This window comes from Herpailurus yagouaroundi, unplaced genomic scaffold, assembly GCF_014898765.1.
Source record: "Herpailurus yagouaroundi ecotype Mexico unplaced genomic scaffold, PumYag 209, whole genome shotgun sequence".
In the NCBI taxonomy this organism is placed as follows: domain Eukaryota; kingdom Metazoa; phylum Chordata; class Mammalia; order Carnivora; family Felidae; genus Herpailurus; species Herpailurus yagouaroundi.
The window spans coordinates 5,602,439-5,625,167 of NW_024412440.1; the positions used below are offsets into that span (position 1 = coordinate 5,602,439).

At 32.6% G+C, this 22,729-nt stretch overlaps 1 protein-coding gene across 3 annotated transcripts in view; it reads left to right on the forward strand.

Moving 5' to 3' along the window:
• BRINP3 (BMP/retinoic acid inducible neural specific 3) overlaps positions 1 to 22,729 on the forward strand; it is a 402,427-nt gene that overhangs the window by 3,256 nt on the left and 376,442 nt on the right. For 2 of the 3 annotated variants that reach the window (XM_040453613.1, XM_040453615.1), the window contains exon 2: positions 21,278 to 21,563. In XM_040453613.1, coding sequence (XP_040309547.1) covers positions 21,328 to 21,563 — 236 coding nt within the window. In that variant the 5' untranslated portion in view covers positions 21,278 to 21,327. Of the gene's footprint in view, positions 1 to 234; positions 663 to 21,277; positions 21,564 to 22,729 lie in introns of those variants that run through there. The other variant, XM_040453614.1, reaches the window with a different exon arrangement.

Below are 22,729 nucleotides of genomic sequence, written 5' to 3' on the forward strand. Positions count from 1 at the left end.
AGGAGAGAGAGTTGAATTTCAACTTGGAGATGGAGCTTGTGATATAAGGTTGAAGTTAAAGCAAAGAGTGGGGTTGGGAGCCGTGTGGCTTCTATTAGACCCACTTTCCAGTTGGGCTTTTATTTTTTGTTTCCCCCTTTCTGGAGGTGGGGCGGGAGGTAGGAGGATCTGGGACTGGGCGCGCTCCCCTCCGCTGTCCTGGAGGGGGTGGTGCTTCTTGGCCGCTGGTTACTGCTGGTTCTGCAGCCAGGCAGTGGCAGAGAGTTTAAGTCTCTGATGGCTGTTCTCCTAGTCCCCAGGAGTTGAACCAGAGAGCGTTTTACTCTGCACCAGGTCGAGAACGTGATCAACCCTTTAGAGCAGGGACCTCCTTCTAATGGGGATCAGTCTGGAAAAGGCTGGGGAGGCTCTGCCTCCGAAGATAAGATGCCTGTTTAGAGCTGTGTGAGATGCCAACCAGAGGCTTGAAAAGAGGAAGAGGTGACTGGGGTTGCAAAATAACCCCACTATTGCTTACAGATATTCTAGCCAGTCAAATGTATGTGAGCAAAGAAGAAAGCATCAGGGTATAAAACTGTCACAGCAGCCTCGAAGACAGAGGATTCAGAATTTTGAGACTTTTTTTGCATGCTGTTTAGATTTGTCATCATGCAGTTAAGCAGGTAAGGACTGAAGGTCTATATTTTATTGACAACCATGTAACCTGCATTTGACCAATCCCGTGATAATCTTTTTTCTGCCTCAAGAGATGGGATACATGTATTTTCAGATGGTTCTCCTATGATGCATAACTTCTTGGTATCCATATTCGTGAGCCGTTTAAATCAATTTAAATGTTTAACTTGCATTCATTGAAATGTGTAACAATGCTACAAAAATCATAAACTGGGCAGAGGTCAAAGGAAGAAATGGGGAGGGTACAGAGTTGGAGGGAGGGATGCATTACCCTGATGAAGTATGTAAAATAGTAGTTGAAGAAATGCCTTGAAATTGTGCTTCTTGTTAAGGTCACAGACCTTAATATAAGGACAATTGGAGATTATTAAGGGCATCTTGAACTAGCAATTTAATTCTGACTATTTGAGAGAAATGTTTAATGGGTTATAGTCCTATTATTTTCTCACTTTCAAAAAAAAATTATTGGGGTGGGGGTTGGTTGGGCTTTCAAATAGGTTAAGAAAGGAGCTTGCCCTAAGGCAATGTTTCATATAACCCCAGTATAGAAATCTTTGGGCTTGGAAAACTAGTTGCAAACTGAAAAATAAGCAAATTTAGAAAATTATAGTTAATCTCTCATAAATAAAGCTTTTTTTTTAAATTTTAAGTTTTGTAGATGTATAATTTTAGCAGCTAATAGATTTCTTCTACTATTAGATTTAACAACAAAATACTTAATTAAAATGACAACACATGTTTTGAATGTGTGAAGTTTTGTTAGTATTGATAATGTTTTGTAATGTTTTGCTTACATGTTGAAGGAGTCTGGAGTCCCCACATAATGAAGCAAAAAATTAGTGAAACCCAATTCTAAAACTATCCTACTTATTTCTAACACTTTCTCTTCTCTAAGAAATTGTATTCTTTAAGATTTTCCCTGGAAATAATTTTAGTACTTACATTTATTGATGTGGATTTCTGATCAATAATTTTTCTGCTTGTAAGGCTCACTGATAACATCTTGAAGATATAAGAAGGATAATTGCAACTTTGGGTCATAAAATTGCAAAGTTATAGTGCTTTTCTTAAAAGGGAGTTTGATACAAGAGGTAGTTTTTACTCCACTGGAGAAAGTAATTTGTCAATGAATTCCAATTCTTCAATTCTTCCCAATTCCTCAGTTCTTTTGCATTTTACCCTCTAGAATTTTATTGTAGTGAACATGTTCAGTGTGTGTGTGTGTGTGTGTGTGTGTGTGTGTGTGTGTACGCCCACTTTTGGGTGGGTGGAGAAAGTATTTATTTAAATATACATTGCTTTAATAATGTTTTTGAAGTGAAATATGCACAATACCTATATGATTGATTTCATTTATCATTTAATCAGATAATGTATTATTCTAGCCTCTCACAAGATATTTTCTTAAACTCAACATTACAGTGGAAATGTAGATTTTTAAATAAAATACAGTACATCTTGATTTTCTTCATGCAAAATGATTGGTATATATAGGTAACTAAATCAAGTCTAAATAGGAAGAAACCTTTGGGATTCTAAAAGAATGTGTGTGTGTGTGTGTGCGCGCGGTGCGCTTGTATGGATTATATATACACACATGCATATATAAAATGAACCTTATTACTAGATTTGTATGTTCTTTAAATAAAAATGGAATTTATTTTCAGAATAGTGTCTTTGTGTGTTTCCCTCCACAAGTGCAAAGAACTTAACTTGTAAGACTTCAAAACTTTGATACTTTGTTATCAACCTATGCTTCAGTTTCCTATATTTCCTGCTATTTTGATTTTTTTTTTCCATATTCTTTTTAAAATGAGCAGTTACTGACTGGAATAAGTGTCTGCAGTTTTAGCAATCTAGAAAATTGGGTATTAGTTTGAAGTTCAGACACAAACAGAAATGTAACACCAATGTGGCAAGTTGAGCATAAATTCATCTTTCATGAAAAAATACCACAAAGGTATTTAGATATTATGATTATGACTTCTGATTAATGACGTAAGCTCCTAAGAGTCTTTAAGATTTTTCTCTTAATTTCCTAGCAGTGGGTTATTGTGATACGTAGAGTGAGATGGGTTTAGGATTCCTTCCTCAATGTCAATTCTAGCTCTACCTCAGTAATATGATCCTAGTGAAATTTCTTGACCACTCTTCATTTATTTTCCTCAACTCTCAAATGGGGGAAAATAATATCTATAGTCTTGTTATAGATAAATGACATAAGAGATGAAGATGCCTTAAATAGACAAACATGTTCTGAAAACAAAATATATTTTGAAAAAGATAGCATTTACATTTAATTTTTTTTTTTTTTGGCCTTTTTGGATACAGTTCTCCTTCCATGAAGAAGTAATGATGTTGACAACTTTTTTTTTTTTTTAATGATAGTATCAAATATTCTTGGTATATGGTGTCACGGTGTCTAATGAATTTAAATAATGTTTTCTTTTTGTTTTGATATTGTGTAGCTGAAAAACAAAACAGAAGTTGAAGAATGCATTCCTTCAGGCACACTAATTCTTAATTACATTATATTTACCTTGGCTTTAATGTATTTCTGGGACAATAGTCACATTTACAAAAGTAGTAATTCTTCATTAACTTTTCAGTGTCAGTTAGTGAAAGGAACATCTGATTTCTTAGCAAATTTTTATTAACCTGATTCCTGTCAGTTTAATTGAAAATAAGGTCAACTGTTCTCATGTAGCAACTTTAAAAATGGAGTAACTGAAAAAAATGTCAGACTTTAAATTTCGAACATTGTTTATAAACTAATATTCAGCTTACCAGAATTAATTAGGAGACATCTGGCATTGTTGCTGTTTTAATTTAGCAACTATGTGGATATTTTCATTTAGACATTTAGGTGTGTATTTGAGCAGTTTCTCCATTTGCTGCTATATGGTTTTATGATTTTAATGTTTACAATTTATAAGTTCTAAAGGAGAACAAAAGAAAAAAATAATTTGTTTGAATATTATTGACTGTTAATGGATGATCATGATTATTAAAAGAAGGGAATAGTATAATCATGTTTATTCCATTCTAGAAAAGAGGAAAAGAATCTCTAAAGATGAACTTTCATCATGAGCACTAATGATCTTTCCTGAAAATCTATCTGGAAGTTCTTTTTCTTTCTCCTCTTCTTCTTCTTCTTCTTCTTCTTCTTCTTCTTCTTCTTCTTCTAACTGATATCAAATAGCCACTCTAACAATTTTATACTGGTCATCAAATACTGTCATCAATAACATTTTAAAGCTTTCATTACTGTCATTTCAAGGCATTTTTGATGAGTTATTAAGAATACTGGTATCCACTTACTCATGTGCAAACCTATCCAGTTACAAAGTATCCATAGCTAATGATATCTAAAGCTATGAATCCACTTTTCTATACTTAATATATGACATGAAGTATTCCTGCATACAGTTCTGGGATATTTCTCAATTTTGTATTCCAAGTAACAAATCATGAATAACTAGTTGATGCTCCGTAATTGAAATAAACCCAATTATGATTCTCTAACAATTTATTTTCCCCTAAGATTGAAAGATAAAACAAATAGTCAACTCTTTTTAAAGAGTTGACTGGATTGCCAGGTATTTTTCATGAAATAAATGGTTTGTGTTGATTTTTAAAATGATTATTTTTAACCAAGAAAGTATAAATTCAGATATGGAAAAATGACATGTAACCTAAAAATGTAAGAAGTCTTATAGATTCTTACTCTTCCATATTCATTATTATTTCTTAAACATAATTTATACTCACACAATTTTAATTTTTATTAAATTTACAGTTGAAAGTGTATTTTCCCTCAGTGTGACCTATTTTTATTTAAAATTAATATTTTGAGAGTGTTTGTTTTAATGCCTAAACCCTAATTTACTCACATATAGATGCCTTTGAAAGCACCCAAAGCATAACAAATTCCCTTTTATAGCTAATAAAGAAGTTTCCATGATATAGTTCCAGCAAATTAAATCTATAAAATACACATTTATTGATTAAATTAATAAATATGTTAACATTACATTCAAATGTATTGTAGTTCTCTGCTCTAAAAGAATTATTGTCTCATAATGGTGTGTTTCATTTAAATTCCATTATAGAGTTATGTGAAAGAATACTTATAGATAGACTTATTCTTCCTGATTTCTGTGAATATCAGCCAACCTCATCAGGATTGAACTGTTTTTTATTAACTTTTCTGGAGTCTTGCATTTTGTTAATTTTAAAAGCTATCTCTAGAATATTGCACTATTAAAAAACAATCTTGCCTTGGGAAGAGCAGAATTGAGGAAGCTAGATTTTCAATGTCAAATAGTGGCCAGAATATAAGCACACTGCTACTTTATAGATTCATTAAACACTCATTCTCACAACTGAAAAACATTTTCTTTAAAACATGCCAGATGATGTCCACAAATACAAGGTAGTTTGGAAAAGGTGATTAAATCAAACCAAAAATTACATTTAAAAAATCAAGCATGGGTTTAATCAAGTATCATATTACTGAATCCCATGTGTTGTATATAATGTGTTTTTTGTAATTTGTAATATCTTTGATAGGCACATCCTTTAAAGATACAAGTATATTTTAACTGCTTTCAGATATGCAACTTAATACTGTGTGCAGAAGCTTCTTCTGTTGTAGCTAAAGTAAATCTAGAACAAAATTAATTCAATCAGGAAGTCCTGGTGTAGATAATACATTTAAGTGTTTTTCATGTCTTTAGTATGGTAACATTTCTGATGGTTTGAAAAATCAGCCCTTTAAATGTATATAAAGAGATGATAGAACAGTCTTTTTCAGAAGTAAACAACTGTTAAATAATAATAAACACAATTGAAATTTTTAGAGGAAAATCATTAAAGGTTAAATAAATCTTACATCAAAGTTGTATAAAGTGATCTCTTTAGATAATTAACTCATGGTTTTCTCAACATTTTCTTATACCAAAGATATCAATATATAGACCAAGTCTAACTTACACAAAACATTTAAATTGAATGACTCAGGTTTACAAGTAATTGAATTTTTGATTATTCATTCTGACCTGTCACTAATATACAAAAACAAAGTTACAATATATTTTATCAATGTGATAAGTAGTATTTTGGAAATTACACTAGGGAATAATGTGGAAGACAAAAAGTTTCCAGAGAATGAAAATGATCTGCCAATTACCAATCAACAGCAGTAACAACTAGAAAGTATATATTTTTGTTCCATTTTACTAATTTCTGTCCAAATGGAGTTTTTAAACAACTTCTTAATTTTAAGTAAAAAAAAAAAAGCAATTATTATGGGGCGTGTGTTTTCCAATGTGTAAAATTTACTCTTTTGTACATGTCAAAAATTTTAACAATTACCCAAAAACAGTGTTTTCATTTTTACATTGTGAACTAAGAGAAGTGAATCCAGTCTTCTCTGTGAGTCGAAAGAAAATCCATAGTTAGGAAAAACGGGACTCCTGAGAAATTTCTTAAGGGTCACTCCACATATCTTAAATTTAAATTTAAAACTTCTTTTTTGACTAAAGGACTTGCTTTAAGTATCTTTCTCACCTTTGAGTGGAGATATAGCTTATGGATTTATAAACTTCTTTTTCTCCAACACACAGATTTTTGCAATGTATCACTCCTTTTTTTGAGAACTTTTAGATCAGGACAGATTATTGACATTTTAAATATGTAGCTATCTTTATATTTTGGTTAAAAGCATAACACTGATTATGTTTGACTAGTGACAAAACCATGAGGAAAAATAACTGAGGATCCGCGTTTCCTCTCAGAACTCTAGCAGGTTTTCATTTGTGTCTTTCATCCATCCATGAAATGAAGACATTTTACAATCATGCAAAAATAAGCCAGAATGAATAAGAAAGATCACTTATGTCATTATTACTTTTAAAACCTATCCCTGACTTCTGCTATTTAAGAAAATCAATTTTGATTTAGAGTAAGAATCAGCAACTTCATATAAATGGCTGTAATTAACTAGCAAAAATATTTCTTTCTTATCAATAATATTGAGTCCGTAAGACAAACAAGTTTTATCTAGCTTCACCTGATTCTTTCATGACAAAAGTGACAAAAATTTAGCATGCTTTACTATATTTTTGATATAGATTTCTAGAGGTCTAAACTGAAGATGAAAATTTATTGACTCAGGATTTGAAACTAACCAGTTGCTAACTGTTCATGAAAATTTATTTATTACTGGGGAACCTGGGTGGCTCAGTCAGTTAAGTGTCCAACTCTTGACTCCAGCTCAGTCATGGTCTCATGGTTCGTGAGTCCGAGGCCTGCGTGGGGCTCTGCACTGACACTGAGGAGTCTTTTCGGGATTCTCTCTCTCTCCCTCTCTCTCTCTCTCTGCCCCTCCCCTGCTGACTCTCTCTCTCTCTCTCAAAAGAAATAAACTTTAAAAAAATTATTTATTACCAAATTTCATTCTCAGATAATTCCCATAACATTGATTCCTATGATTATTGTTTAGAAGGTAATTCTTGACAGGTTCAGACAACATGATTTAAAAAATTATGACCAGTGTGTACATAATGTGCTGGGTATAGCTAATACTCAATAGTTTCTATATATTAGACATAGTAATGTCTTATTTATGCTTTCTTATAATATCCTTCAAAATCTTGCTGTTTTTTAATATAAAAATTCTCTTCAAGAATATAAATTATTTTTTTCAAATAGATTTACTTTGCTTTTCTTTTGAAAATAATATCTTATGTTCCTTATAACTTTCTAAGTTTGAAGAGTTAAAGTAACATAGTGATAAGAATTGTCCTTGAAAATGTCTGATGTTTTCAATATTGTATGTTGGGGGAAAATAAAACATATTGTTAGAAAAAAGCTTAATTAGACAAGCTGGAATATATTACCAACCAGGCAATATATGGCTAGCTACCATGTGAAAATATTGGCCATTCCAGCATTTCTGGCCATGAGGTAAGATGTGCATTCTTTGATTAGAAACATGGAGAGTCCTGACATGCTTTCTTAAATAAACATGTTTTTAATTTTTTTTTACATTTATTTATTTTTGAGAAACAGTGAGACAAAGAGTGAGCGGGGGAGGGGCAGAGAGCGAAGGAGACACAGAATCCGAAGGAGGCTTCAGGCTCTGAGCAAGACGCAAGGCTCGAACCCCCCAACCGTGAGATCATGACCTGAGCCAAAGTCGTATGCTCAATCGACAGTCACCCAGGCGCCCCTGACGTGCTTTCTTAGATGGTAGTTCAGAAGGCACGGAGAACAGTAGATAAAAAAATTAACTACTTGATGTTGGATTGGTTTGCTTATTGTAGATCACCTCTTTTTATTGTTATTTTGGTTTTTTAAAAAATTATTTATTGGGGGCACATGGATGGTCAGCTGGTTGAGCGTTTTCTCTTGATTTCAGCTCAGGTCATGATCTCACAGTTCATGGGTTCAAGCCCCATGTCGGGCTCTGTGCTGACTGCATGAAGCCTGGTTGGGGTTTCTCTCTCTCTCTCTGTCCATCCTCAACATGCTCTCTCTCTCCTACTCTCTAAAAAAATAAACAAAGCAATTAAAAATTTATGGATGTATGATCAGTGGTGTGCAATGGAGTGAACCTTGGGAATATAATAATGAAAAGATATAACAGTTGTTCATAAGATGTTTACAATTTTTATTTTTGCTCTGTGTAGTACACTTTGTTTTAATTAATGAACAAAGGCAAATTTAATGCTTGGCCACTATTTTTTTTTTCACACATGTCCAATTTTGATATTATAAATACCATTCTCTTTGAGAAAAGAAGAGGGATGTCATATTTCTCAGGATAGAGATAGGTCAATAAAGAATGTATTTTCCATTCAGAGTTCTGAGGATAATTATTAAAGGCAAATGAAGGAACCAGGACAGTTCTGAAGGTAAAACCATAACAATTCTCAGAGTGATGACTTAGTTGATGTTTTATCACGGTTTGTTTTGTTTTGTTTTTAAATGTTAGCTTTTTTTTAAATGGAAACATTTCCAATGTGTTATGCTTTTGTTTTTTAGTGACTAGAATTAACGAAAAACGATTAACATTATAAGAATTTGCAAATTTAATTTTCTTATTCCATCATGTGTGTACTGAGGGCTTTCTCCACGCCATGTTATTTTGTTAGTGCTACAGATGCATTAGTGAATAAAAACAGATACCAATCCCTGCCTGGTGTTGCTTGCACTGGAATTGCAGTAAGTATTATATTATTACAGGAATTATTGAATAATTACAAGAATTATCCTGTGAATTTAGTGGTATCTGTAACCAAGACTAGAAGACAAGTTTAGGACTCCACTGGCAATATTTCTAACCATACGCTTCTAGGTTAAAAACACTTCAACATTTTCATTTCCTTACACAGGAATAAAAAGAAGCTGAAGATTATTATTTTGAAATTAAAAAATAATTTCCTTTGGCTTAATAATCAGAACCTTTTTAAAAACTTTAACAATTTTATTGGACTTTCTTTGAAAATTCCTTAAATGTAGGGTACTTGTGCAGCTCAGTTGGTTAAGCATCCGACTCTTGATTTTGGCTCAGGTCACGATTTCATGGTTCAGGAGTTTGAGCCCTGCACCGGGCTTCTCACTGACAGTATGGAGCCTGCTTGGGATTGTCTCTCTGCCTTTCTCTCTGCCCCTCGCCCATGTGCAGGCACGTGTGTGTGCGCGCACGCATGCACGTGCTCTGTGTCTCGAAATAAATAAAAACTTAAAAAAAATGTTTTTAAGTTCCTTGAATGTAATGTTTACTTTGTGTATGACTTCAGAAGATACACTCCTATTTATGTTTCTTCATATAATAATTTCTAATTAAATAGCCTACTTTACCTTGTAGTACTGGTTAACTCCAAGATAAGTTTTGGTCCTATTATAGAACAATGGATTCATTGTTCATTTGGTTCCAAACTCCAGCGTTTCTACACTTCAACCCAGCATTATGTCTTACTCTTCGAATAAGTATAAATGCTTTTGTTGAAAGTCTAAGTTAGTATTATTCTTTGTTTTTACCCAGGATCATTATTAAAAATTTTATTTTAATATTCTAAAGCCTTTCAAAACTGTGACTCAGTCACAAAACTGTGACTGAGGTCATTTTCCATAGAGGTGAGGGAAAAATGTTTATTGTCTTTGTATTTCATAGTACTTACACATAGTCCTTTTTTAAAAATTATTTCCTCAAATTCTCTTTAAATTTGCCTTTATGTGACCAAAGTCTTTTACTGACCAGAATTGTTTTATCCAGGGTGCTTTATTACCAGACTGTGCCAGAAACAACAGAATTTTTTTCCTGGTTATAGTGACCATACTAAATACAGATGTCTGTAACCATGATTTCCATTCCATTTCTGTATGTACATGTAGATTATTTTAATCTTTATTTTTAATTAATTAATTAATTAATTAATTTTAGTATTGACCATATCCCCTAGGTTGTACTTTTCATCCTTGTGACTTATTCACTCCATAGTTGGAAGCCTGTATCTCCCACTCCCTTTCAATCACCTTTTCCCCCACCCCAACCGTCAGTTTGTTTTCGGTCTTTGTGGATCTGTTTCTGCTTTTTTGTCTGAATGTTTTGCTTTGTTTTTTAGGTTCCATATGTAAATGAAATAATATTTGTTTTTCTCAGTCTGACTTATTTCACTTAGCATAACACCCTCTAGATCCATCCATGTTGTCATAAATGGGAATATCTCATTCTCTTTTATGACTGAGTAATATTCCATTGTGTATATATACCACGTCTTCTTCATCTATTCATCTGTGCGTGGACACTCAAAGCTACTGTAAATAATGCTGCTGCAGACATAGGGGTGCATATATCTTTTCAAATTAGTGCTTTTCTTTTCTTTGGGTAAATAACTTGTAATGGCATTATTAGATCATATGGTATTTCTATTTTTAATTGTTTGAGGAGCGTTTATACTGTTTTCCACAGTGACTGCGATTTGCAGTCTCATCAACAGTGCATGAGGGTTCCTTGTTTTCTATATTCTGGCCCTGTCTTCTTTCTAGTCTTCTTGATTCTACTTATTCTGACAAGTATAAGGTAATATATCTCATTGTGGGATTGATTTGTATTTCCCTGACTGTTAGTCATACTGAACATCTTTTCATGTGTATGTTGGTCATCTGTATGTCTTCTTTGGAAAAAAATCTTTATTTTATTTTTTAAAAATTGTTATTTATTTATTATAATGTCTATTTTATTTTTGAGAGAGAGAGAGAGAGAGAGAGAGAGAGAGAAGATATATGGGGAGGGGCAGAGAGAGAGGGAGACCCAGAATCTGAAGCAGGCTCCAGGCTCCAAGCTGTCAGCACAGAGCCTGACATGGAGCTCGAACTCACAAACAGTGAGTTCTTGACCTGAGCTGAAACCAAGAGTCAGATGCTTAACTGATTGAGTCACCCAGACTCCTCTGGAAAAAATATCTTTGTTTTAAGCTGTCTCCTCTTTTATTGTTTTGGTAATCAAAAATACTTATAATCAATTTTCAAAAGCATTTCTCATACTTTAACATTAGATTTTGCAATTTAAATATACTATTCTAAACGTCTTGCATCCGAAATTTATTCTTTATTCTTTTACCACTCTTTCCTTATGAACTAAAAAGAAATACAATCTGAATTTCACTAAGATGTGCTGTTATGTAATCAGTTATGTTGCAACACCAAGATACTTCACATTTAAAATATAAAAAAATAAGCCAAATGACTCTTGAACTTTGGGCTTTTAGGAATTATGTCCCCTACGTGCTGGACAGATTTAAGGAACGGAACTCCTCTTCTCTTCAGTTTTTCTAATCAGCTCTACCATTAGGTAGTAGCATTTAACTTCTTCTTTATTGGTAGGACAAGATTGTATTGACAGGATCAAGCAGGAGATTAGTTCCCTCTGCAGTATATACTCCTCAGAGGAATGCTAACCCTCATTAGGATGGAAAACACTTAAAGCTGTAATTCAGAGGCGCTGTATTGCCTGATCAGCTAAAATAAATAATGAGAAGGACCCTCTGGAATGTAGGTTTATCAGACTTAAATCACTGGAAAGATTCACTTCTCAGGCTAGTCTCAACCTCTACAACATGATTTAAAATGAGAAAGCTCAATTATTTAAAAAAATAAAGTGAAAAAATATAAAAATAAAGGATTACTAACAGATTAATATAATGACAATCTCTTTCTGGTTTAAGCAGACATAATGAAATAGCCTACAAACAAAAGAAAAAAATGGCATTCGGTGCATGTTCCAGAAATTTGCCATGTACATGACAGTTTGTTAAGCTTTAAGGGCCACAGGGATTACTAAAACATAATCTCTGCCAGCAAGACCTTCACAAACTTCATATGAACAAAGGTGGTAAAAAGGATAATAGTGGCATATTGTGAAATTTTAGAAGATTTATGAATGGAAATCCATCTAGTTTGTAGTTATTTTAATAATTTTAAAAACAACATATTTGAAAGGATTTAAAAGAGTTATTAACCCACCAGGAAAAATGTTTTTAGATTTTTCTTTTTTTAAAAAAAATTTAAATGTTTATTTATTTTTGAGAGAGAGAGAGAGAGAGCATGAGCACAGGAGGGGCAGAGAGAGAGAGGGAGACGCAGAATCAAAAGCAGGCTTCAGGCTCTGAGTTGTTAGCACTGAGCCCAACATGGGGCTCAAACCCACAAGATGCGAGATAATGACCTAAGTCAAGTTGGATGCTTAACTGATTAGGCCATTCAGACGCCCCTGTTTTTAGATTTTTCTTAAAGTTCATTTATTTTGAGAGAGATAAAACGTGCACAAGGGGGAAGGGGCAGACAGAGAGGGAAAGAGAGAGAATCCCAAACAGGCTCCACACTGTCAACAAAGAACCCGATGCAGGGCTTGAACTCAAGGAACTGTGAGGTCATGACCTGAGCCAAAATTAGGAGTCAGGTGCTTAACCAACTGAGCTACCCAGGCATCCCCATTCATTTTTAAAATTCAAAAGGAATTGCTATTTCACATAAAGAACACATTCCATTTTTTTTTTTTTAAGTCGCTGATTGGATAACCTTAGGTGTCTGTGATGCCTAGAGTTATATGATATTTTTTTGCTTTGGGGATTATCACAACTTTTTGGCTTTTTATATATTTGTTTTACTTTTTGAGAGATATTGAAAGAAGAATTAGTGCATAAAGAAAAGAAAAAAAAAACCTTTCATTATAATTTCCAGATATACCCAGTGACAAACTGCATGGCTAAAAGTCAGAATGACTTTTTCCCCCATTTCTACATGTCACTATTTACTTCAACAGGTGCACAAAGGCAGAGCAACTATTTCTCTATACTCCTGGTGGAGTGCAGGAAAGAGAGAGAGTGGCAAAATTTTGCCTACTTGTGTGGAAAAAGGCACGCATTATGTAATGTATGCAAGATTTTATATCTTGATGAATTTCTTGACATCTTTATAGAATAAAAGCCAAATTCTACTCCATTAGGCTATTTAAAAATTCATTACCTTTATATAAACAATGTGTAGATAAGGAAGAAGAATTTAAGGTCATTTGAGGTAAAAAATTATAGAACATAACTGGCATTTAACTAAAGCCGTAAATTAATACATCGTTACTAAAGTAATGATGTAAATCATTGAATAATGGAACTCTTATTCTTTTATTTATTTGACCATATACCATATATAGGTCATGAATATTCAAAGGTGAAAAGTGTATATGTATATGCAAATAGGAAGATGATGTGTTGTATTATCCATATCTTTGAATACGTTCACCAAATGTAATATTTGAGTTTGCCATTTTAGAAAAGCAATGCCTTTGAAATGATTTTCCTCATAACTCATAATCTATCCTGCCAAATAATACTTTAAAATATATATTTTTAGTTGTAGTCTTGACTTTTCACACTATTATTCCTTAAAATAATACTTGTGAAAGATGATCCTAGTATTCATGTAATTATCTGGCATTTTTGACAACATAAGAAAACTTACCTTGGTTAAAAATCCATTATTGCAGGGGCGCCTGGGTGGCACAGTCGGTTAAGCGTCCGACTTCACCCAGGTCACGATCTCGCGGTCCGTGAGTTCGAGCCCCGCGTCGGGCTCTGGGCTGATGGCTCGGAGCCTGGAGCCTGTTTCCGATTCTGTGTCTCCCTCTCTCTCTGCCCCTCCCCTGTTCATGCTCTGTCTCTCTCTGTCCCAAAAATAAATAAACGTTGAAAAAAAAATCCATTATTGCATTTCAGAAAATATTAAAATCATCTCATAATTTTATTATGTCTCCATTTTGAAACACCAACTCTTTTTTTTTCATTTTATTATAAAGCAATGTATAATAATATGGAGTCATTAAACCTACTGGATTAATCTTGCAATTTCTATGAAGAGCAAATAGGTATATTAAATCACTCTGACCATGATTATACTTTTTAATCCAATAAATAGCACACATAATCTGAAAAAAAGTAGTTTTTTTAATTTTTTAGTTTATGGTACCTGTTTTTAAAGATATTAAACTGAATCACATTTAACTTTTATTTCATTTTCTATTTCCATTATTTATATTTTCCATTTAAAATTTTTATTTTGTTCAAAAGCATTTTATTAAGTGGTAACAAAATTCCTAATAAATAAATTTCAATCTGCAATCAGTTCTGATTAGGTTGTAGTGTGGTATCATAGGGAGAGCATGGTTTTCAATATGGGTTCAAGACTAATGCCATTCAGTCCTTGCTCTGTTGCATGTTTATTCACCTTGAACCTCAGTCATCTAAACAAGCTAATGGTGATATTAATATATACTGCATTGTGTTGCTATGAGGTGAAATACAGAAATATTGGCAAATTGTTGGCATATCAAAAGAGCTTGATAAAGGTAATTTATTGGGAAGAAAATAATGTCATTTTCATCATCACTGTCTATTTTCCCCCCAATAAACTTTGGAAGGATTTGAGTTAAAGTTATCCCTAGTATATGACCTTTCAAATGGGGAGGAGCAAGCTATTCAACTGCTGTTTCTGTTATTAAATTCCAGAGTGACAACACAGTATAACATACATTATGCTTAATAATGAAAGAGATCTTATGTTTGACTTTACATTTGGACTTGTGTTCATTTGACCTATCTTTAGAAACTATGAATAACAAAATATAAATGACAGGATCCTAAGTTTTCCACAATTATATGCATGATCATTATATTCCCTTATAATTATACTTAAAGCTAATAATTAATGATAGTTTTATATCCTTGCTCTTAACAATTTTTGAATATTAAGAATGCTTTGCTTTGATACTACTTGAGTGTGTCATTTACGTTTGTGATTTGGACATCTAAACCATTATGTCAGGACTCCTTTTCCCTCCTTTCTCAAGTATAAAACTATTGTCATCCTGTGTAGCTCAAATGCAAACTCCTTTGTAAAGCTTTCTTCTTTCCATGTAGAATGAGTTTTCTTAATCTTGTCATCCATATCACCTTAATTACACCTCATTTTACTACTTACTTACTCACTATTTATTCATTCACTTAACCAATTCTTATTAAGAAACTTTATATCAGGTACTTTGTTAACTGTACCTAGTTGTCATTAAAATAAGAACAATTATTGTCCCCTAAAACTAAGTCTGATTGAAGTCAGGGGAGATATGTAGCCAAACAGACAAAATATATGTATAAATATACAATATAAATATGCTATATAGATGAAGTGATGGGATCATGAAGACCAAACAATCTCAAAGGATCACAGATAGCTTCATGGAGAAATGACAGTATAGTCTGAAATTCAAATATAGGTAAGGATTGGGCAGGTGAAGGGATTCAAGTAGAAATAATAGGTCAGGTAGAATAAACTGCATATGCAAAGATGCTGAAGAAAGGGAGAAAGGGAGATGAATTTGAGGAATAAAATTATGCTTGCAGCATGGTTGATGTTTGATTGATAACTGTAGTGTTATATATAGGGAGAAAATATGCAGAGGAAGAGTTAAGTAAGGAAAGATCATTTTAAAAATTATCTTGAAAAGTTTGGATGTTATCCAGAGGGTAAATGACACAAAATCATAAGTGGGGGTAAAAGAGTTGTAGATTCAAACTTAACTTTATATCAAGATAACTCTGTAGTATAAAGAACAAATTGGAGAGAGCCACATGGGTATTAGGAAGACCAGTTATGAAGCTATTGGAGCGACCCAGAATAGAAACTATGGTGGTAGCATTGGGGGTGCAGAATGACCCACTCAAGTCAAGTGCATGTGAATGAAAGTGATAGATTTGATTCTTGGGAAGAACTTGGGAATTGATTGGATATGTGCAATGAGTGAGAAGGTAGAGGAAAGTAAGATTTGGGGTTAAAGATTTGAGGATATGGAAGTATCGTTTATGAGATAAAGAAACCAGAAGGAGAAAAAAATGGAAAATGTTGATTTTTATTTGACAGAGGTATTGGTTTCTAACAGAGACTACCCTACAGGCCATGTGTCCTTCCTTACATAAAGCTTTCCTCATTTGATTGTAAGTTTCTGAAGAGCAAAGCAGCATTTTTAGTGATACCTGTGATCCAGCTTCATACCAAAATATATGAGGGTATTTTGCACATTGTAGATGATAAGTAATATTTACTTTTTTTATTGTGTGATTTCTTTGTTAGTAATTCTACCAAAAAAGGGATATAAATAATTGCTATTTAGAAAGACTATTGAAAATTTACAGTTAAAAATATGTTAACTCTTCCATTATTTATTTACTTATACAGTGTTTAGTATATGTTTACTTCAGAGCTAATGTTTGTTCAATATATACTAAAACACCATATATTATATGATCTATGGTAATATGATAATATGCTATATATTTTTATAGATTCTAGGAGTATTATATACAAATATATTTATTTTATAATAATAAAATGATTCTAATATTTATGCTTTGGTAGAATGTATTCCATTAAGTTATTAAGGAAGAATGTGTTTTTTTAATAAATATAATCATTTGGGAATTAGAGACTTTATTTTGAAGACTTAACTTTTTATATTTATAAATTCCAATATTAGTGATTATGACTGTTAAGGAGCTATTTTATAGAGCAATGTAGCAGTTGCTGAAGATGAGGAATTTGGAAAATGGGTGCCTGACCTAGAGCAAATCAGTTTTCCTTGGATCCTTGTTTCATACAAAAAAACACGTATAAGGGATTAAGAAAGAGAGAGAGAGTGTGTAGAATGTGGTAAAATGTAAACAATTGGTAGATGTGACTGAATGATATATGTGTTTATTTTACTAGCCTCTCAACTTTCTGTGTGTTTTCAATTTTCAAAATAAAAAAAAAAAAGGAATCTCTTTGACACAATTATTTTCTGAAGCTTCTTTGCATATGCAAAATTGTAAATGGGTTTTATTCCCTGAGAAACTATTTTGAACATGTTAGCGAAAAATCAGTTCAAATGCAAACCTAAAAGAAGCAATTATATAGCATGCAATATTAATAGTTTAACAAATAGTAATAGTTAATATTCAGCATTCAACTAGACATTAAATAATGAGATAATGTGCTCTAAAAGATGAACCTCTATGACATGACCCTTCAGTCTAAAGGATATTAAGTCTAAGTCAGTAATTCATAATCTACTTTCTATCTCTGTAATTTCAGCTATACTGGAAATTCATTTTTAATATTATAGGAAATATTTCATACATTCCAATATTTTATGAATTTCAAATAATATGATATGTCATTATTTTGGATAAAAATAATGCATTGCCATCCTGCAATAGGATTAAGAAGAGCTAATGATGGGGAATACTTATTATATACTAGAATACATACTATATATATTATGTTACATATTCTCTTATCATTTATGTATTTATTACATGCTTTAGTGTTTATTACTATATATGTAACATCCTTTGGTGTGCTTCTTCTGCATAGACTTTTTGGGTATTTGCAAGTAATAAACTTGTGTCATTTGGTAATGCTCCCACTGAATTTTATTTTGTGAGAATTGATTATGACAGAAGGCCATGTACTAAATATCTATTTTTTAAACAATATGATACTTCAATATTTACTGCTTCCTCTTAATTTTTGAAAATAAAAAACTTGATCAGTGCGATTTTTATTTGAATATCACTTTTTAAATATGAACTCATGTTTTTTTTGCCTTGTTTTTAATGTTTTGTTGTTTTTTGTTCTTCATAAAATACACCCTCACATGTTTCAGAACGTGCTGTGCATTGACATTGTCATTTCCTTAGTTGGCCTCTTAGATACTTAGTTAGAAATAGTAAATTCAAGATAATTTTGTCATTTCCTCACAATCCAGAGGGTGACATTGGCAAATTCCCTTCTCAGTTTAATAATTCTTTCTTTCATTGGACCTCATGATTTCCCTTCCTTAGTAACACCTATAAATACAGCTGTTTACTTCAGTAGTAACTTCCAAGTAACTTCAAGAGAACCCTACCCAATACTTTTGAAATTGGCACTCTATATCATAAAGGCATCTCTCACACAAGGACAAACATGGTTATTAATCCGAATCAAATAAAGGAACCAATGCAGGCCATTTGGTAATAATTTAAAATTTACAAATGTGCATTTACCTGCTTTTATGACAAACTAGGTGAACGAAGTATTTTTTTTAAGTGAACATTGAGTCTAATGGCCACTTGTCCTAAGAATCTTTGGAAGCATACACCTTGCCTTAATGTATTCTGACACTACTTTTCTCTCTGCTTTTTAACTCTTAAAGGTGATTTCTCAAAGGTGACTTCAGTGGAAATGTTGGATATCATAGTTTGGTTATTGTTCATCTCTTTAAAAAGACCTTATAATTATGATTTCAAGAGATTCCCCCAATTAATATAAATTTGGACAGGATTGATTCTCTCATTATCCCAGTGCTAATGAACTTTCTTTCAGAAAAACTCACTTTCAAACAGAAATGGGAGCATGTACCCAAATTAGAGAAGTAGAAGACACAGAAATAATTAAAACATAAAGCTAACATTTTTAGGTAGTTCTCCTACACACAATTTAAGAGAATCTTTCCATTTTTCTCTGTGTTAAGATTATGAAATATCACAACCATGAAACATCTTCAACACACTTGGTAAAGAAAAGAATAAAAACAGTGGTTCTGGCTAATTAAATATTGGAGAACTATAGAATTTTAGAGACCTTAAATGCCAGGTCAATTATATGCTACTTTCTTTTTTAAGTTTGTTTGTTTGTTTGCTTGTTTGTTTAGAGAGCACATACTTCTGCACAGGGGAGGGGCAGAGATAGAGGGGGAGAGACAGAATCCTAAGCAGGCTCCACGCTGTCAGTACAAAGCCTGACATGGGGCTCAGTTCCACAAACCATGAGATCATGACCTGAGCCAAAATCAAGAGTCGACTGCTTAACTGAGCCACCCGGGTGCTCTCCTATACTACTTTCTTACAAACTCATGTGCTAGAACATAAAGAGTTGGCTTAATTTTATGGTATATAATTACACAGTTTCATATTAGTATTAAATGTACCTTGAAGCACTCCTAAGCTCCTCCCAACTTCCTAGGCACTATTCTAGGTCTTTATGTAAGAAAATATGACTTTTTTGTAGTGTAGTGATGATTAAATATTTCTTATTTAAATGTATTAGATCAACAGAATGAAAATACGTGTTTAACTGGGGCGCCTGGCTGGTTCAATAGAAAGAACATTTGACTTTTGATTCTGGGGTCATGAGTTCGAGCCCTATGTTGGGTGTAGAGATTTCTTAAAATAAATAAAATTAAAAAAATATGTATTAACAAAGATAAATATTTATTAGTAGTAATGGGATTATACTATACCATTACACATAGTAAGAATCCTCAGTTTATGAATATAAATGAAATGTATTAATTTTAAGAAAAGTGGTATAGTTCTTACAGAAGAAACAATATAATTAAAAGTTATGTATTGAATCATTTGACAGTGTTACATTTATACAAGTAATTGATGACGATCTAGAAACTCTCAACTTATATTCCAAAATCTATTATATGATATTATTCTTCATTGTGAAAAATACTTTTTTAAATGTCTTTACTTATCAGATTTCCTATGTTGTTTACAAAAGAGGGCATTGTTTAATAATGACAGCGGAGAACTCACATCATTGGGGCAACTTGTATAGTATGTGGGCATTGTCTTTCTAATTGTATAGTGTGTATGACTGAGAATCTGATGACCTAGGTCAGTCATATTGCATCACTGTTTGAGATACTTTATGGTTGTAAAATTATTGTTCTATACCTTTCACGTATAAATAGTGTATGATTAAATTGTGAATTATAGAGTCATAACTAGAAAGCAAATTAAAAATATCAATCACCCTATCCAAACACCAGAGAAATATGGTAACTATTATAATTAAAATATTTTATTTAATACTGTGCATTTTGATCACTTTCTAAAGAGATTTTCCTGACTAAAAACTCTCGCAATCAAAATGTTTTCATTAGTCAGATTTATATATTGCATAGTTTTGGGTGGCATAAATAATGATATTGGAAAAGATTGGCGAAGGTTGGAAAGTACAATTGAATTCAAATATTTGTAGAATATTTTGTGTAACATATAGACATTGCATTCACTGCTCTGTGTGAAGTCCTCTATACTCTCCCATACCAGGATTGCACCTCTGGGTACTTTATTTTTGAATGCTTCTAATATTAATGTATGTGATTTCATAGTTTACGTATAATCTGCATTTGTCTCTTTCTGTGTGTATATGAATTTTGCAGATATGCCTGTTTATCTGAAGAATAAGACACAGATGCACATTTACATGTTTTTAAGGTCCTAGAACTAGTTTCATTATAATTCTGCTTAAATAATGAGAGAAGTTTGTCCATAATAGAATAATGGGAAAAAAAGTCTGAGAAAACACACACACCTCCCCTTCCATCCATCACCCCTGTACATCCATCCATCCATCCATCCATCCATCCATCCATATATAGAAATAGATAGATGATACACATACATATATATATATATAAACACAGTAATTTATTTATGTATTCTTAAGTGCACGATTTTATTCCATTTAGTCTCTATATTATGAAAATAACTACCTGAATATCTTTGATCCATTTCTTAAAGATTATTCTAAAACAACTAAAATAAACAATAAAATACACCTAACATTAAAATTTACAACATAATGTATGGAATAATTAAACATATCAACATTTCCCTTGAAAGTGACCATTGTTATAAACACTTAAGCAGAAAAGAAGTATTCGTCAAAACTTCTGATCGTGGCTGTATGACACTGTCATGACCAAGTTTGTTATGACTCAGTGACTGATTTTCCAATAAATGCAAAAGGACACAAAGTCTGCAGGGCACACAGCTTTGGAAAAGAAAAAAGAAATCATTTTGTTTTACTTATTATTTACTTCTGCTATCATCTATTTCAAACAATGATATTAGATTAAAAAAAAACAAAAGAATTTGCCACCTCAGCACCTTAATTGCTAGAACAGAATCTTCTAGGGGCTAACTAATTGCCTGTGTATTTTGTCTAGGTGTTGAGGGAAAGCTAAGAGAATGAAGGCTCTAAATCCCCAGTGGAAGCATGATATGGCGGAGCAGAGCTGGTGCTGAATTGTTCTCTCTGATGGCTCTATGGGAGTGGATAGCCTTGAGTCTTCATTGCTGGGTTTTAGCGGTTGCTGCTGTTTCGGATCAGCATGCCACAAGCCCCTTCGACTGGCTCCTCTCTGATAAGGGACCCTTCCATCGCTCACAGGAATACACAGATTTTGTGGACAGAAGCCGGCAGGGATTTAGCACAAGATACAAGATATACAGGTATGAAGCAAAGGGAAAGCAATTATAGAGATATCTTCCTTGAAGGTTGTGTATGACCAAGTTTCTCTAAGGGAAAGTTTCAGATGGGAAAGGGTAATTCTCAGAAGGGTAATTATTTACTATTCACAATAGTACTGTTTTCTGGTTATTTAAAAGTATTTCTTGTACATGCAATACATATATATTGTATTTTCCAATATATATAAATTTCAATTAACTTTGAAGCTGAGTTTATCGTTTTAAATAGCCAAATTTTTAAGTGAATTTTCTTGAGATTCCTTTCTACCTCATACCATGCTATGTTACCTTTTTTAGCTTAAGTAGAAATGGTATCTTCTAGTTGCTGAGAAGTTGAGTCTCCTGATCCTTTTTTCCCTTAAAGGTAATTGTGCATTCAGAAGCTGGAGAAAATGGCAATGGGCTAAAAAGAAGTAGCAGATAAATGTGACATGATAGCAAAGGCCAAGAAAAAGGAAGGGATGGAGATATATGGCACCTTTTCTTTTACCCTTGTTATATATTTGAATATAAATAAGTTACACAAAAGGAGTCATATATTAAATCCAACACACTGCCTGCTTCCCCCAAAACCAGTGAATCCATTAAGTAGAGGAGTGTACAAATGATTGCCTGAATGGATTAGATTGTATTGATCTTTGCCATAAAGAATGTTTTATGTAAGGTTATCAGTTTGGTTTGTTTCTTCATGATTGAAATTTACAATTCCCAGCAGCTGGTTTAGCATTTATGCAGAAGCAAAATTTAATATTGTATTTTTGTGTCTGATTCTATGTAGATACTATTATATAAATATTTTATTTTATGTTGTATGTGCACCAGAGGGCACTGTGCTTCTGGTCTGTATGTAGTCTATTATACATCATTGTAAGAAATTTATAAATCCTATCAGTAATGCATATTTACAGAACAGACTGAAGGTACTGAACAAGTTTCATGAAATCACACTGTTCCCTGTGTTTGGATGCACGTGCGTGAACATGCTTTTGTTTAATAAGAAATCCCTTAGTCCAGGCAGCCAGGACACATTCACAAGTCTGCAAAAAGACTTATTCTATTTTTAAAAAATGACATGATAAGTATTAAAGATTTTCTTTCTGAAATGCAGCAGGAAACAGTCAATATAATAAAATTCCAGCTTTATTCTT